At 35.6% G+C, this 14,278-nt stretch overlaps 1 protein-coding gene across 6 annotated transcripts in view; it reads right to left on the reverse strand.

The window, feature by feature from the left end:
* MFSD8 (major facilitator superfamily domain containing 8) overlaps positions 1-14,278 on the reverse strand; it is a 69,171-nt gene that overhangs the window by 15,797 nt on the left and 39,096 nt on the right. For 4 of the 6 annotated variants that reach the window (XM_060148693.1, XM_060148699.1, XM_060148697.1 and 1 more), the window contains 4 exons: positions 11,270-11,404; positions 7,980-8,083; positions 7,645-7,892; positions 4,412-5,869 (listed from right to left, as the gene is read on the reverse strand). In XM_060148693.1, coding sequence (XP_060004676.1) covers positions 5,663-5,869; positions 7,645-7,892; positions 7,980-8,083; positions 11,270-11,404 — 694 coding nt within the window. In that variant the 3' untranslated portion in view covers positions 4,412-5,662. Of the gene's footprint in view, positions 1-4,411; positions 5,870-7,644; positions 7,893-7,979; positions 8,084-11,269; positions 11,405-14,278 lie in introns of those variants that run through there. The other 2 variants (XM_060148695.1, XM_060148694.1) reach the window with 2 other exon arrangements.

Genomic DNA, 14,278 nt, shown 5'->3' on the forward strand with positions numbered 1-14,278 from the left:
TAATAGTGGTACAATGAGCAGGGCTTTCTCAGGTGTTGTTGATTATGGTGTAAATGATAAAGCAATTTGGTAATATCTATTAGAATTATTTTAATACATAGGTAATCCAACTTTGGGGAGGAAAATTATGTAAACCCTTCTCTTAGGGATAAAAATATGATTAGAAGAAAGAATTTCCTCTTAAAAATGGAAATAATTGAAGTCCTAGCTTAATTTTGAAAGCTAAAGACTCAAATACATTTTGCTTTGACAGAATTTAGGTGTATTTTTTTTATCATCTCCTTAATAAGTCTTAATGTGTCTATGTTTCAGGTATTTCTCATATATAATATACAGCTGAATTTTTTCAATCCAATGTAATAAGCTCTGTAGTCTACTTTGTTTACATTTATTATCATTTCTGATTTATTTTCACTGTCATTACAGTTCTATTGCATTTACTTCCCATCTTACTCTGTGTTTTCTACTAACCATACTTCTTTGCTTTTATTTTCCTTTCCTCCCTTCTTTCACGTTGAATTTCCTTTTCATATGCATATTTAAATTTTCTTTCAGCATATTTTTCCTGAATTAAAGTTTTTAGAATTTGTTCTGTTTCATTGCTTTTGGTTTTCTTCTTCAAGGACTTCTGCTATATGTATGTTAAATCACCTGTGCCTAATTTTTATATCCATCACTTTCTCCACATCATTTTTTTCTCTTTATTTGTTAATTTTCCTCCATCTTTAATTTCCCTTAAGAAGTTATCTATGGCATCTTATTTACTCTTGTGTTCCTTCTAATTTGTTCTTCATGTCTGAAATTATTTTTTTTTTTTTTTTTTTTGCGGTACGCGGGCCTCTCACTGTTGTGGCCTCTCCCGTTGCGGAGCACAGGCTCCGGATGCGCAGGCTCAGCGGCCATGGCTCACGGGCCTAGCCGCACCGCGGCATGTGGGATATTCTCGGACCGGGGCACGAACCCGTGTCCCCTGCAAGAGCAGGCAGACTCTCAACCACTGCGCCACCAGGCAAGCCCTGAAATTATTTTTTAAGTTTTGTATTCTTTCCTGAGCTCGGCCAGCAATATTTTCATACCTTCCTATTATCTTCTCTAGTTCATTGGGAAATTTTCCCATTTCTCAGTTTTTCAAATTACGATGTTATTTTTTAATCTTTCCATTACTTCGTAATTTCTTTCATCTCATTTTATAATACATTCTGTTTTTATCTGTTTTATGGGCATATCTGTCTGGCATGCCTTTGTTGTCTATGACAACATTAGTTCAACTGCACTTTTCCTGTTTCTCCTCAGTATTTATTCCAGTAAATGGCATCTGCATCACTAGCTGTTCATGTCAGAATCCTGGAACTCATTCTTAACACCTTCTTTTACCTCATCTAATCACCAGTTAATCCAAGTCTACCTCTAAAATATATTTTACATGCTTTAAATTCCCAATTCCACTGTCAGTTCCCTAATTCAAGTCACCAGCATCACTCATCTGAACTACTGCAATAGCCTGCTGCTCGTCTCTAAACATCTACTCTTGCCTCCTATACGAGTCAGGGTTTTTACTTGCAAACATCAAAATCTAACCTAGTTAGTTTACACAGAGAATATATTTATTAAAGGATATCAGCTCACAGACCCTCGAGGAGGGAAAGAGATTCAGGCTTTGCAGCTAAAAACAATGGCTGAATCATAATGTAGGAGCTTCCCCAGAAGAAGGCATCCTAACAACGCTGCTCAGCACAGATCCCACAGCCATGCTGATGAAGCTAGGGGACTAGGTTCTGGGAGCTCTGACGGCTTTCTCGAGAATTTAGCCACTGACCTTGCTCCCTCACTAAAGTAAGTTTTGCTTACGTTGCTCACTTCCTCTTTTTGCTCAGTTCCTTATGAAGTTTCACATTGGAGGAGTGTACTGGCAGAGCCAGAAACACAAGCTCATGGCCTGGCTGCAAAGGTAGAGAGAACGAATGCATTTTGGCTTCTATCTAAAAGGAGAGGCTCAATGTGAGAAATTCTCCAAATGTAGAAGGGTCTGCAGGAAGTGAAGAGTGGTCACATACATGATAAATGTCCTCCACATCCATTCCAATTCATACTTCACACTGCAGCCAGCTCATTCTAAAATACACAGCTGATTATGTTATTAACTTACGTTAAATTAATTGTGGAAATTTAAAAACAGAAGTACAGATATACCAGGATAAGGAACCTCCATGTGTCTCCCACCCAACTTCAACAAATATTTTGCCAATCCTGTTACATCTCTCTTACTGATATCCTTCCCCCACTGGAGTATTTTGAGGCAAATCCCAGAAATCATATAATTTCTATCATAAACTCTTTAGTACCTTTAACAGATAAGGAGCTTTTAAAAGCATAACCAATAACACACATCTCAGAATTTACAGTAATTCCTTAATATTTAATGGTGAGTCCAGTTTCAAATTTCTCCAGTTACCTCAAAAATACCCTTTTACATTTGACTTAAAACAAGATCCAAAATAAGATCTATATAATGCATTTGACTTATATATCTGAAGTTTCTTTTCATCTATAACTGCTGATCTCTCAACTTTTATTTTTTCCACGGAATTTTTTTTTTAATTTTAAGAAACTGGACCATTTGTCTATAGAATATATCATCTTCTGGGCTTAGATGATTACTTCCTAGAGGTGGCTTTTAGTTGTATCTTTCGTATTTCCTATAAACTGGTAGTTTACATCTACAGGCTTGATTAGATTCTGACTCAATGTTTTTTGGCAGGAACACTTACATAGGTGGTGCTGAGTACTTGCTGCATCAAATCAGGAGGCACGTAACGCTTACCCACTTTTAATGATGTTAAGAGTGATCAGTGCGTTCAGGTGTTGGCTTCATCCAGCCTTTGGAAAGTTCCTCAGTAATCTTCCACCTCACTAGTTTTATCATTCACTGATGAATGGTGCCCATATCTATAATATTATTTCACTAAAAGATGCTAGATGGGGGTTTTTCAAATTCTATTAGTCCCTTGTATTTATTAGCTTGGATTATTCTATAGGAGATAACTTTCCCTCATCAATATTTTATTACCCTGAAGTTTAGATACAGGAAAGGCAGAAGAGAAGCTTAAGTCTTTATTTCCTGGTTTTTAGAGTAAAGAGTTAAAGCCCTAGCAACCTCCAAAGGTGACCAGTGTGTTTCTTACTTTTAGTATCATTATGAACTCACAGATTTTCACACATTTGATGTGTTTAAATTGGCTGCAGATACTATTCTTCTCAATGCTTTAATTGTCCCATTTTTGGCTAGTATAAGTCCCTTTATTTGATTCCTGGGTCCTTTTGGCAAGACAAGCAACAAAATGGAGAATGCCTAAAAATAAAGTCAAACAGAGGTACACGATGAAATATATCACCTCACGCTTGTTAAAATGGCTATCAAAAAGATACAAATAACAACTGTTTGCAAGTATGTAGAGAAAGGGAACCCTCATGTCCTGTTGATAGGAATGTAAATTGGTGTAGCCACCATGGAAAACAGTATAGAGGGTCCTCAAAAAATTAAGAACTACCATGTGATCCAGGAATTCCACTTCTGGGTATATATCCAAAGAAGATGAAGGCAGGATCTCAAAGAGATATCTGCACTCTCATGTTCATTGCAGCATTATTCACAACAGCCAAGATACGATGCACAACCTAGATGTCCATCAACAGATGAATGGATAAGGAAAATGTAAGTAAGTGTGTGTGTATGAATATTATTCAGCCATAAGAAAGGAGACCCTGCCATTTGTGACAAGATGGATGGACCCTGAGGGCATTATGCTAAGTGAAGTAAGTCAGAAAGAAAGGGACAAATACTATATGATATGACTTGTATGTGGAATCTAAAAGAGACAAACTATTAGAGGCAGAGAGTGGAATGACAGTTGCCAGTGGCTAGGCCGTGAAGGAAATGGGGAGATGTTGGTCAAAGAGTATAAACTTCCTGTTATAAGATGAATAAGTTCTAGGGATCTATTGTACAGCATGGTGATTATAGTTAATAACACTGTATTATATACTTAAAAGTTGCTAAGAGAGTAGATAGATCTTAAATGTTCGCACCACGAAAAAAGAAACAGTAATTATGTGATATGATGGAGGTGTTACCTAATGCTATGGTGGTAATCATTTTGCAATACGTAAGTATCAAATCAATATGTTGTACACCTTAAACGTATACAATGTCATATGTCAATTATATGTCGATAAAGCTGGAAAAAAACAAATGACAAAGGGAAAAGATAACCATCTACAAACCAAGGAGAGGCCTCAGAAAAAAACCAACCCTGCTGACAACTTGATCTCAAGCCTTCTAGCTTCCAGAACTATGAAAAATAAATTTTTGTTATTCAAGCCACCCCCCCAAAAAAAGGTACAACAAACAACATAAAGTGCAAATTATAGTGTTTACTCTTAGATTTGAAATATTTATAACTTAGAGTAGGAAACATTTGGAAAAGTATTTAGAAATATTTTTGCATTTTTGGATAATACTGATTATCCATATAGATAGTTCTGTACTAGTCCCTTTTAGCAGCATTCAACTTATGTGAGGTAGTAAAGTGTACATAATGTGATTTAGCCAATTTCTAGTAAACTCGGTAAACTGTTAGATTACAGCTATTTTACCTCAGATTTATTAGCCTGCCTATATTGGGGCTGTCGGGCTTATCCAAATTTAAAATTCTGCAGTTCTGAGTAGCTATGCAGACACAGATTGAAAACCGTTGGGTCTTCCCTACCACTACTGAGAGAGAAAAAATAAATAAGGTAATAGTTTTTCTCTAGAATTTAAGGGAATTAGAAAATGCCAATAATTTTAACAATTTGCTGTTCAGTATATGTATACAATAACACATATCTGGCTTATGTTTCTAAAGTGAATTATTTATTAGGACTTGAAAGAAAAAAGTAGTTATCTGTACTACAGGTAGCAAAATCCATCTTAATCTCTTAATCCTCTTTATTGCTCAAATATGAGCATTATTCATACACATCCATTAACTTAGGGGTTAATTAGTAAGATCCTGAACTAAAATACGACGGAAAGTGTAGTATTAAAAATCATGACTTACAGAAGCTAAGGGAGGATGGCAGGCATGGTAAGTATAAAATTTAAGTCATGATTTTACTTCATAAGGAAAACTTTATAATAACAGAAAATACATTTTTTAATAAATAAAAAGGAGATAGCTGTGAATAAAAGTACCTCTATCAGGTAAAAGATTTCTATAATTTCATTCTATTACAGGTAATTCATACAGAACTCTCCTTATGATTTCACTGCATATTCTCTTGTTATTTTAATGACGCCTCTGCAGTTTGACTTAAGAGTATAACTTCACATTTATAGACCACTGTCTATTCACTCATGACTTTATGCCACCCCCCAAAAAATGTCATATGAAGACTATTTCTTTTTTGAGATAAGGAAACTATGATCCAGAATTTTTATATTATCTTGCTATTCATAATTACACACAGAATTCCCTATTTTATTCAATATATGTTCTTGTTATTCAACATATGCAATATCTACAACCTGACTTTAGGAAACTGACTCTTAGCAATCATCTAGCAGAGCCTTAAAAGAGAAAGTTCCACACAGCAAGTACTTTCCACCACAGTCTTAGCTAGGTTATTCTTGAATCCTTCCATGCCTTACAGAAAAAGCAATGAGTCTTCTGTAAACCACACCCAGGAGTGTGATGGTGAGCACCACGATTCCACACACAAGGCTGAAAGCCCATCGTGGACCCCAGGCAGCGTACACTTGACTGATGAAGACAGGTCCAAGAATCCGTGCTGCACTTCCAGACGCTGTTAACCAGCCCATGTACATACCCTGTTGGGGAAGAAGCAAACTGATACTCTGGTGTAGTTATTTTAAAAGCAAGGATGATGCTAATATTACCAAACTATGACAAACACGAGAATCACTTCCTCCGTTATTTTTAAATTAAAGTACCTCTCTATAAATACAGCAAATAATGAGCAATAAACTTATCTGATATACTGTTCAGGAAAATAAAAGTGTAAAAGAACGAACACTGTCTGCTGAAATGATTCATAAATTTACTTTTTAAGGCTACCATTTACTCTGTACTTGCTATTTTCCAGACACTGTGTCAGGTGCTCTACATATATTGTTTCCAACGTTCACAAATTTCTATGATTGGTATTATCCCCACTTAACAAATGTGGAAGCTAAAGCTCAGAAAATTCAAGTAACTTATCCAAGAGATATGAAGCCCTGTTTGGCTGACTCCACTGTATTAATTTCCACTATACCACAATGTCACTGCTCCAACTACTGTATCCAAAACTATAGCCCATACAATATACCCAAGAACGTGCAATGCAGCATTACTTTTAATATCCTCCAATTGTAAATAACCTGTCAAGCGTGGATTAAGTAAATAAACTATGGTACATTTAATAAATAGAATGCTAAACAGTTGCTTAAAAGAATATGGTCTTATACAGAATAAGATCTTATAACAAGAATAACATCTCTATACACATTGACATGGAAAGAAGGCCACGGTATATTAAGGGGAAAAAAAATCCAAGATGTAAAAAAGGTTTATATACATGAGATATAATTCATTTTATCTTTTTTTAAAAAGGCATGAGGATGGATATGTTTGAAAAGGCATAAAAAATATCGTGACGTGTACAAATGAAGTAAACAGTGGTTGACTTTAGTGTGATGGAGGTAAGGAGAGCCTTCCTTTTCTGCTATATACATTTCAAATTACTTGAATTTTGTTACAACCATCATGTATTGTTTTTGTAATTAATATGCTTTTATTCTTGATTTTGAAAATGTGAAAATATAACTTTATAGATTAAAAAACCCAGAAATTACCAAAATGTTTTACCTATTATTATAGCTTTAATACACTGATGTTAAAATTTTTTTCTTTGCTTTATTTCAATAAACATTAATTTCTACCTTGAAAATATAAAACTATCAATTTAATTTTTATAAAGAACAAGATACTATTTTCATTTTGTTGCCATTTAAATAACTGCTACTAAAAAGAAAAGTCAGAAGTAAAACCTGGAAATAAGCTAAATATATAATAATAGGAAAATGACTAAATAAATGATGGTACATACATAAGATGGAATATGTCTCCATTAAAAATAATTCCCTAAAAGAAAATTAAATGTCATGGGAGAATATTTACAGCGTATTGTTATATTTCTTTAAAAAAGCAGATTACAGGGACTTCCCTGGTAGCACAGTGGTTAAGAATCTGCCTGCCAATGCAGGGGACATGGGTTCGAGCCCTGGTCCCGGAAGATCCCACGTGCCGCGGAGCAACTAAGCCCATGCGCTGCAACTACTGAGCCTGCGCTCTAAAGCCTGTGAGCCACAACTACTGAGCCCACGTGCCTAGATCCCGTGCTCCACAACAGGAGAAGCCACCCAGTGAGAAGCCTGCACACCACAACCAAGAGTAGCCCCCGCTCTCAGCAACCAGAGAAAGCCCACGCAACAAAGACCCAACACAGCCAAAAACAAAACAAACAAATATAGAATGGTCACAAAAAATGTGAGTGCTTACAAGTATACCTCATGCAATTGCAGTGTCATGCTAGCTGACTCACCTGAGGTTTTGGCCCCAGAATTTTTGAATATAATGTATATGACATAACATTGCAGGATGGATAGCCTATTCCAATTAGCACAGCTGATGTGAGGAACTGGGCCAGATGGATCATGGGGGTGTAGAGGCACCAGGCTTGTTCAACTGGGCAACCAGTTGGTCCTTCATTGTGATCTTCTCTTGGAATCTTCCAAAGAGTAATAATTATTTCTCCAAATGTGGTATTAGGGATTGAATTATTATGTAAATCTGTAAGAACAAAATCAGTACAGTGTATTACTTGTTAATTTAAATGAATAACAGGGGCTAACATTATAGAATTATGTATAGCTATACCTTCCCACTGTATTTTGGGAAACTGATGTCCCCAAGGTAACAAGATAAAGAAGCCAACCCATATAACAATGAGTCCTCCCAGCAGAATAGCACGCTCGCCAACCCTGTTAAAGGAGAGAAACTGTAATTAAAAAATGAAACATTGTATTATAACATAGCTTCATTACTTTTAGAATTTTTAAGACTATAAATAAAATAATATCTTGATACTTTTAGTGATATACTAATTAAAACGAATGCAAAATATAATTTCCCACTAAAAGGAACCAGGACTCCTCTGAAAACTGGCTGATATCAGGTCTGGGACAGAAAATATATAAGATGAGCCTGGACATCTTATCGTAACAGGAAGAACAGAAATTACCAGTGACTACTAGGTTATGATTACAAGGACTCAGAGGGAATTCCCTGGAGGTCCAGTGGTTAGGGCTGTGAGCTTCTACTGTAGGGGGCACGGGTTCAATCCCTGGTCGGGGAACTAAGATCCTGCAGACCTCACGGCGTGGCCCCCCACCAAAAAAAAGGCCTCAGAGCCAATTTGAGGAAGCTGGCTAAAATTTGACAACGTGAACACCAAAAAGAACAGTAATGACAATGGCTTGAAACACATCAAAATGTTATTTATAAATTCATACTATATTAAAATAAAATACTCTTGGTCATTTTTAGAGGATGTTAGGGAACCCACTCAGTATTTTAAAAATCAGTTAATAAAAGAAAAGGATCACCTTGTCTCTCCTACAAAAACTGTACCTCAGGATAACCAAATAGGTAGTGATGGAAAAGTTCTCTTTATAGAAAGTGTTCCAGCAAATAAATAAAGGAATGATAGAATTAAAATACCAGCATTTTGCACTGATCTATTAATAAATTAATGGATCTAAGGAATGGTCAATGGCCACTTACATCATAAAGAGATAAACAAAACTTTACATTTCTCCTGATGTAAGCACATACCACCACCTATAAAACATTCTTGCCAAAAAACTGAACTCAAGTCTCATCAAGCTTCTAGATCTAAGTACCAATTTTCAAGAAATATAGTAAACACAGGAAAATATTAAAAAACAAACAAAGACACCACAGGGATTTATTCAACAAGATCCAAAATGTGGGAAACTATAGGGCAAACATCTTGGTTGCTTCAATTTGTAAGGGAGAAAAAGAGAGAGATGGAAGAGATGGTAAAGAAACTTATAGATTAAAAGAGACTTAAGAAACGTAAGAGCCTGAGTCAAGTGAGTAAGCTGTGAAATAAAACAATATAAAACAAAACAAATTTTTTTAAAAATTTAAGACAGTGGAGAAAATTTGAATACTCCCTGGATATCTGATGATATTTAGAAATCACTGTTAATTTTTTTAGATGTGATAAATGCTGTCATCATTAACTTTTAGAGATATATACTGAAATATTTATGGAAGACATGAAATGATGTCTAACATCAGCTTCAAAATAATCCAGATGTAGGGGATAGGCAGTGTGGAATAGGTGGCGGTATAGATGAATCAAGATTGTCCAAGGTTATAATTGTTGAAGCTAGGCAATAGATATTAACCATTCAGTACATGATTCTCTCTGTACCTTTGTATATGTTTGAAATTTTCCATAACAAACAATGAAATATACAGGGACTTCCCTGGTGGCGCAGTGGTTGGGAATCCGCCTGCCAATGCAGGGGACGCAGGTTCAATCCCTGGTCCAGGAGGATCCCACATGATGTGGAGCAGCTGAACCCGCGAGCCACAACTGCTGAGCCTGCGTGCCACAACTGCTGAGCCTGCGTGCCACAACTACTGAAGCCCATGCGCCTGGAGCCCTTGCTCCGCAACGGGAGAGGCCACTACAATGAGAGGACCGCACACCGTGGCAAGGAGTGGCCCCCACTCGCTGCAACTGGAGAGAGCCTGCATGCAGTGACGAGGACCCAACACAGCCAAGAATGAATGGATTAATTAATAAATTTTTAAAATAAAATATGCAAACAAGATCAAAGATTCCTAAAACAAAACAAACAAACCCAACACCTCCCATTACCCTCAGAATACCTACAAGGCTTCACATCTTTCCAACCTGATCTTCTCCCATTTGCCATTTCTCTCATTCTTCTCTGGCCAAAATGGCCTTTCTGCTTGTTCCTTAAACATACGAAGCACAGTCTTCTGGGGCAAGAGAGTTCCAGGCCACTGCATGGCTGTTCTCTGACTTCACTGAGGTCTCTGCTTGGATGTAACTTCCGTTTGAGCTGCCCTCCATGAGCAGTCAATCAAAACAACACTTCCCCTCTCTCCCAACCCTGCCTTGCCACTTTTTATTCTCTTCCTCTGCTCTATTCTTCATAGTACTTCCCATGACCTGATTTCACATTTGTGTTTATTAGCTTCCCCCCAGTAGAATACAAGCTCTTTGAAGGACATGAAATTGGATCATCTGTAAGAATGCCTATCAGCAGGACCACTCTACTTCTGTAGCAAGATGTAATGCATGTACTATTATTTAACTTTGAATATGAATCTATGTCTATGTCTATATCTTGGCCCCTCTACTTGGCTCTATAAGGATAGGAATCTTTGTAGTATTCCCCATAACACCTAACCCTACGCACTGACTCAATATTTGTTAATTGATTTTAGAACTTTATTAAAGTTCTAAGGTATTGTTAAAATATTTTAGGAATAATTAAATCATTAGAACTGTCTAAATTTATCAACTAATGTTCCACTCCAGACTATATGAATGAACTTAATTTTATACAAGTATTTTTTTTAGTATGCTCTTTACAGTTATACTTTTACAAAATGCTTCTTTAAAAAAGTGTTCTGTGATCAAAGTTACAAAAAACTTTCCGAAATGCTACGTACTCTTGTCATGAAAGTGATATAGTATATATACTGAAGATTTAGAAGTTTTAGAGTAAAGAAGTTTGGTGATTTTAACCAGAATTTCCCACACTTAACCATTAATCTTTCACAGCAGAACAATGTTTTATGAAATACGCTTATAGAAATACTTTAAACAAAACATAATATACAAAAGATACATTAAAAGACAATTATTCACTTTGTAAAATATCTTGCTTTACCAAAGAATATACTACATGGTACAGAAATATGCTCCCTTAATAAATTTTAAATCTGTTTGCAAACATTCAAGGACTAAAACTCATGCATAATGACAGAAAAGCTTTATATTACTTTACTAATATATTCATTTACATCATTAGCTCTGTTTCATGTTTCACTTTTTAAAAAAAAAAGACTTGAAATAAAACCAAAGACAAATAACCTACTTTTTGGAAAGTAATTTTATCCCCATGAAAATAATAACTGCCTCAACTCCAAGAGCAGCAAGTATTATGCCATCATATAACACAGCTTGTTCTCTGGTCCAGGCATACATATCCATTGTTAATGGAGTAACAATGCTAAGAAAAATAAAAAAGAAATTATTCTTCTTTTATTTCAATCATAGGCATTGTTATTTAAAGTTGAAACAGTAAGATTTAATAATGATACCAACACATTCAAGAATCTGCATCCCTTTTAACAATGACACCAGATCTACAGAAACAGAAATTTTAAGACATTTTAAGTACATTTTGTTGTAACATGCACAAGCTACTAAGTTTGGCTGTTTGCATTTTTATTTTTTAATATTTACTGTAATTATATAAGTAACATGTCCAACACTGCAAAAAGTTTGAAAAACAGGAAAAGGAAACAAACCAACCATAATTCCTACCATTCTAATATAATTAAAAAATCATGGTTGTGTTTTGATTTAAACTGGTCTCTTTTCAATGAAATAATGTTACTATGATTAAGTTATTAACTTACTATGATTAAGTTATTAGAAACTTCTGGGATTTTTTTTTCTCTTCCTCTGTCTCTTTCATACCTATCTTTGAGTGTACATATTTTTCTCCCTACCTCCGAATGCTGCTCTTCCTTTATATGACTATCTGTCTCCTTCCTTGCCAAGCTTCTTTTCCTACTTTCTGTCTCCTTCTGTTAACTGGCTAAAAAAGGAATTTAAAAATATTCAAAATATTCATTCTTTTAAAAAAATCACCATCTTTAATTTTAAAATCAGATGAGCTGCTTTGGAAGATAGTTCACTCATTTCTCAATAAGTGAAACATAGAATTATCATATGATCCACTTCCTGGTATATACCCAAAAGAACTGAAAGCAGGGACTCAGATACTTGTACACTAATGTTCATAGTAGCATTATTTACAATCGCCAAATGATGGAAATAACCCACATTTCCACTGACGGATGAATGGATAAACAAAATTGGTTTATAAATAACAGTGGAATATTATTCAGCCATAAAAAGGTATAAAATTCTGACACATGCTACAACATGGATGAACCTTGAAAACATCATGCCAAGTGAAACATACAAGACAAAAAATGACAAAAGATGCATGATTCCACTCATATGAAGTACCTAAAATAGGCAAACTCATAAAGAAAGAAAGGCGAATAGAGGAAACCAGGGGCTGGGTGAGGGGGAATGGGACTTAGTGATAAATGGGTGTAGCACTTCTGTTTGGGATGATAAAAAGGTTCTGGAAACGGGTGGTGGTAATGGTTGCACAACACTGTGAATATATTTAATGCCACTGAATTGTGCAATTAAAAGTAATTAAAATGGTACACCTGAAACAAATACCTTATTATATACAAATCTGGCCTCAATAAAAACAAAAGAAAATATGGCAGAAAAGCTCTAAGAATCATAGCAGACTACAAGTTTAATACATGTCCAATAACATGGTTCAAAAATGGGAAATAAATATACAAGAGAATAAATTATATCCTTTAAATTGAAAAAAGAAGTTAAAATAGTAAGTTTATGTTATGTATATATACCATAATAAAATAAATACCCCCAAAATCAGATGAGCTAAAAATTCCATGTATCTCAATAATTTAAAAAAAAAAAATCAAGTATATCTGGCATAAAATGTCCTGGCATAAAAATGTTACAATATATCAAAAAGTGAAAAAAACAAGTTGTCAAATGATAATATCACATATTCTTGTTGGTTTAAAGACACACACACACACACACCCCTTAATACTTACAGCTGTATAGAAAAAAATGTTTCAAAACAACACACACTGAAGTATCAGCAGTGGTTACCTCCAGGGAAAGAAGTGGATGTGGAAATACAGTTGTAGTGTTTGGAATATTTACAAGAATATACTATTTTAATAATGGACAGGTATTTTAAAAATTAAAAAGCCATATGACAAGGGATGTCCCTGGTGGTCCAGTGGGTAGAACTTTGCATACCCAACGCAGGGGGCCCGGGTTCAATCCCTGGTTAGGGAACTAGATCCCGCATGCATGCTGCAACTTTTAAGAGTTCGCATGCTGCAACTAAGAGTGCACATGTCGCAACTAAGAAGTCTGCATGCTGCATCTAAAAAGATCCCACATGCTGCAACTAAGACCCAGTACGACCAAAATAAATAAATAAATAAATATTTTTAAAAATAAATAAATATATTTTTTTAAAAGCCATACGGTAACTAACAGTCAACAAAGCCTACATGAGGCAGAGATTTTGTAATATACTAGCTTTCTTCAGGATCAGAGCTTAAACAGAGTTAAAATTTCTAGACTGAACCCAACATATATAAGTAGGGTGCTGCAGGACAGAAGGGAGTGGCAGGATATATTTAAAGTGATGAAAGGGAAAAACTTACAACCAAGATTACTCTACCCAGCAAGGATCTCATTCAGATTCAACATAGAAATCAAAAGCTTTACAGACAAGCAAAAGCTAAGAGAATTCAACACCACCAAACCAGCTCTACAACAAATTCTAAAGAAACTTCTCTAGGAGGGAAACACAAGAGGAGAAAAAGACCCACAAAAACAAACCCCAAACAATTAAGAAAATGGTAATAGGAGCATACATATCGATAATTACCTTGAATGTAAATGGATTAAATGCTCCAACCAAAAGACAAAGACTGGCTGAATGGATACAAAAACAAGACCCATATATAAGCTGTCTACAAGAGGCCCACTTCAGGGATTTTCCTGGTGGCACAATGGTTAAGAATCTGCCTGCCAACACAGGGGACAGGGGTTCGATCCCTGGTCTGGGAAGATCCCACATATTGCTAAGCAACTAAGCCTGTGACCCACAACTACTGAGCCTGCACTCTAAAGCCCGCAAGCCACAACTACTGAGCCCGCATGCCACAACTACTGAGGCCCGTGTGCCTAGAGCCCGTGCTCCACAACAAGAGAAGCCACTGCAATGAGAAGCCCA

This window comes from Lagenorhynchus albirostris, chromosome 4 (genome assembly GCF_949774975.1).
Source record: "Lagenorhynchus albirostris chromosome 4, mLagAlb1.1, whole genome shotgun sequence".
In the NCBI taxonomy this organism is placed as follows: Eukaryota; Metazoa; Chordata; class Mammalia; order Artiodactyla; family Delphinidae; genus Lagenorhynchus; species Lagenorhynchus albirostris.